Here is a 2,696-nt window from a genome sequence, read left to right as displayed (position 1 = left end):
CCTAATTTTATCCAAAATTACGAGAAAAACTAAAAGTCCATTGTCCAGCAAATTGTCTAAGGAATCCTCACATGTGATATTCTTGGCGACCCCGTACGGCGGAAGCAGTGAAATTGCTAATCAAAGTCCAGAAAATGATAAGCCATAGTGTCATATAAGATTTCGCGAGACTATTGGTGGGAATGTTATAAATATCCTCACTATTGATGGGCTTGTTAAAAAGGTAGACTTGTTACCATAAAGGAAAAGTCAAATGTTTATAGATTACTCCCTCAGTTTAATAGGTTGGTTTTGTTTTTAGAGAAATTTAAGAAATTTAAGAAAATTAAGAGAACTAATCATTGAAAATGGTCCTTATGACACTTATCAATAAAAGAAGTGAAGTGAAATGGTCCCCATGACACTTGTCAGCAAAAGAAGTAAAGTGAAATGGTTCACATGACACTTGTCATCAAAAGAAGTTAAGAGAAAAGTGGTCCCAAAAAATTAAAGTAACATTTGACTTTCCAAATTAGACTACTAGCCTATTTTTTTGAAACATTTATTTATAGAAACTAGCCTATTAAAAAGGAACGGAAGGAGTATTATTTAGGGAACGAAATTACACTCTTTTAACAAATTTATGGGCCATTTTTTCTCTTGATTTTCTCAAAGGATCATAATTATTTTCCTCGTGGTTTTAAGAGACCAAGAGGGCCACATTTTTCTTAAGAATAAATTAAAAAAAAGCATCAACAATGGTTCAAATGATTATTATTTTTTTAATTATAATGTAAAACCAAACAAACCTATTTTAACATAGCTTGTTACATGTTTATCTTCCTTTTTCTGATAATCTTATTAATCCTTTATCATAAAATTGGATAGTCAAGCTGCTTATAATTATTGAAGTCCATGACCTAACTAACCTTGAAAATCGTCTTGCATCTCCCGTGACGGTAAGTATAGAATAAGAATAGTGCAGCTCAAAGACATTGTTTGTTCTGATACCGTATTGAAATTCATAAACCCATCAAACTTCGAAAAAACCGGCTCGTAGAATTGGCATTATTCAAAAGATTATAAACTGCCAAATCTTAAACTTTCCACACCATGTGAGACTGATCTCAGCAGATTCATACATCTAAAATTTAGACAAGGCAGGCGTACGCGTACTCATCATAATATTGGATGAATTTCATTTTGAAAGAGCTAGACAATAATAGATTATAGATGTACTATATTTATCATTAACCCTATGAGCAGATTCTTTGTAGTGGGTTTTCACTATTAGCTTAGATATGATATGATCGAAATGACCCACCTTCTCCATCAAAAATATTAAAAGAGATAGGGTCACCCTCTTTGGATAAGTTTTGTACATTAATACACTAAAACCCCTAAACCCACCAATAAGACAAGACAAAAAACAAAAAATCCCCCGGTAATAGGAGTATTTTTCTTTTACTTTTAATTTCTTTTTTACACCCCACTTTCACAACCAATTAATCTTCTCCCTTTAATAGTAAGTGATGACAACATATTATCTCCACTTAATCTCTCCCTCTTGCTCTTCACTACTTATAAATACCCATCAACCCATTTCTCATTCTCTTCATCACAATCTTTTCTACAACAACACAGCAACCACAACCACCACCACCACCACTTTCTCTAACTTCTTTTTTCTACGTTTTTACAGCAACAAAAATGAGAACAGCAATATTATTAGAAGCAGCGATGACACCATTACAACAACAACACTCAGCATTACAAATACATTCACCATGGCATTCTCCAGTTCCATATCTATTTGGTGGTTTAGCAGCTATGTTAGGTTTAATAGCTTTTGCTCTTTTAATTCTTGCTTGTTCATACTGGAAACTATCAGGTAATTTAGATAACAGAGAAGATCAGAATGGTGATCAGGAAAGAGATTTAGAAAATGGTGACGAGAAATCTAGTAACCAAGCTATGAAGATTCCAGTAGTTTATGAAGAAAAAATTGTTGTTATTATGGCTGGTGATGAGAAGCCTAGATATTTAGCTACTCCTATATCTAGTAAAACTTCTTCTTTTGCTGGTCAGAACGATAACAGCAAAAATATCAAGACAAATGAAAGCAAAGAAGAGGATGGCGATGAGAAATCGCAAGTTAAAGTTGATGAAGAATCAAAAGAAGAAAGTAGTACTCATCATCAAAACAATGAAGAGAACTCTGAAAGTTAATAATCAAGCAGAGCAAAATTAAGAAGATTCTTTCTTCTTTAATTTTTACTTTTTTCCTCTTCTTTGATTTTGTTCAAAGACCAAATTGAAAATTTTGGGTTTGATGATGGTTAATTTGGTTTGAATGAGGTGATTAGAATTAGGTTAAGGGTCTTCCTCTATGTAGAAGAAATTAGAAAAAATTATTGAAGAAATGTATAAAAGTTTTAGTTCCAATCTCATGATATTTTCTTCTGTGTTCTCCAATATATCCAGTTACTTACTACTAAATACCAGCTTTGCATGCAATTTGAGTTTGGATGAAGTCCAAGTGCTTGATCAGAATATGCAATTATAAATGCTTATCATCACAAGATCAACAAAATATGGCTTGATTATCAAATTGTTGATCTATGGGTATTTCATAAAAATCTTAGTTTTTTTCATGTTCCTATGAACTGAAAAGGATTCAATTTTTATTACAACAAACAAAGCAGAACCCATTGGAA

At 32.3% G+C, this 2,696-nt stretch overlaps 1 protein-coding gene across 1 annotated transcript; it reads left to right on the top strand.

Annotated features, from left to right (window-relative positions):
• Nucleotides 1-1,571: 1,571 nt before the first annotated feature.
• LOC113301988 (protein GLUTAMINE DUMPER 3-like) lies at nt 1,572-2,454 on the top strand. Its single transcript, XM_026550814.1, has one exon. The coding sequence runs from the start codon at nt 1,690-1,692 to the stop codon at nt 2,206-2,208; it is 519 nt and encodes a 172-aa protein (XP_026406599.1). The 5' UTR covers nt 1,572-1,689; the 3' UTR covers nt 2,209-2,454.
• The last annotated feature ends 242 nt before the right edge of the window (nt 2,455-2,696 follow it).

Source organism: Papaver somniferum, chromosome 8, assembly GCF_003573695.1.
Source record: "Papaver somniferum cultivar HN1 chromosome 8, ASM357369v1, whole genome shotgun sequence".
Lineage (NCBI taxonomy): Eukaryota > Viridiplantae > Streptophyta > Magnoliopsida > Ranunculales > Papaveraceae > Papaver > Papaver somniferum.
Note: the sequence above shows the minus strand (reverse complement) of the source record. Positions and strands in the feature narration are given on the sequence as shown.

Bases quoted from the DNA above. Each gene is read 5' to 3' on its own strand.
- LOC113301988 (XM_026550814.1), top strand. From the start codon at position 1,690: ATGAGAACAGCAATATTATTAGAAGCAGCGATGACACCATTACAACAA.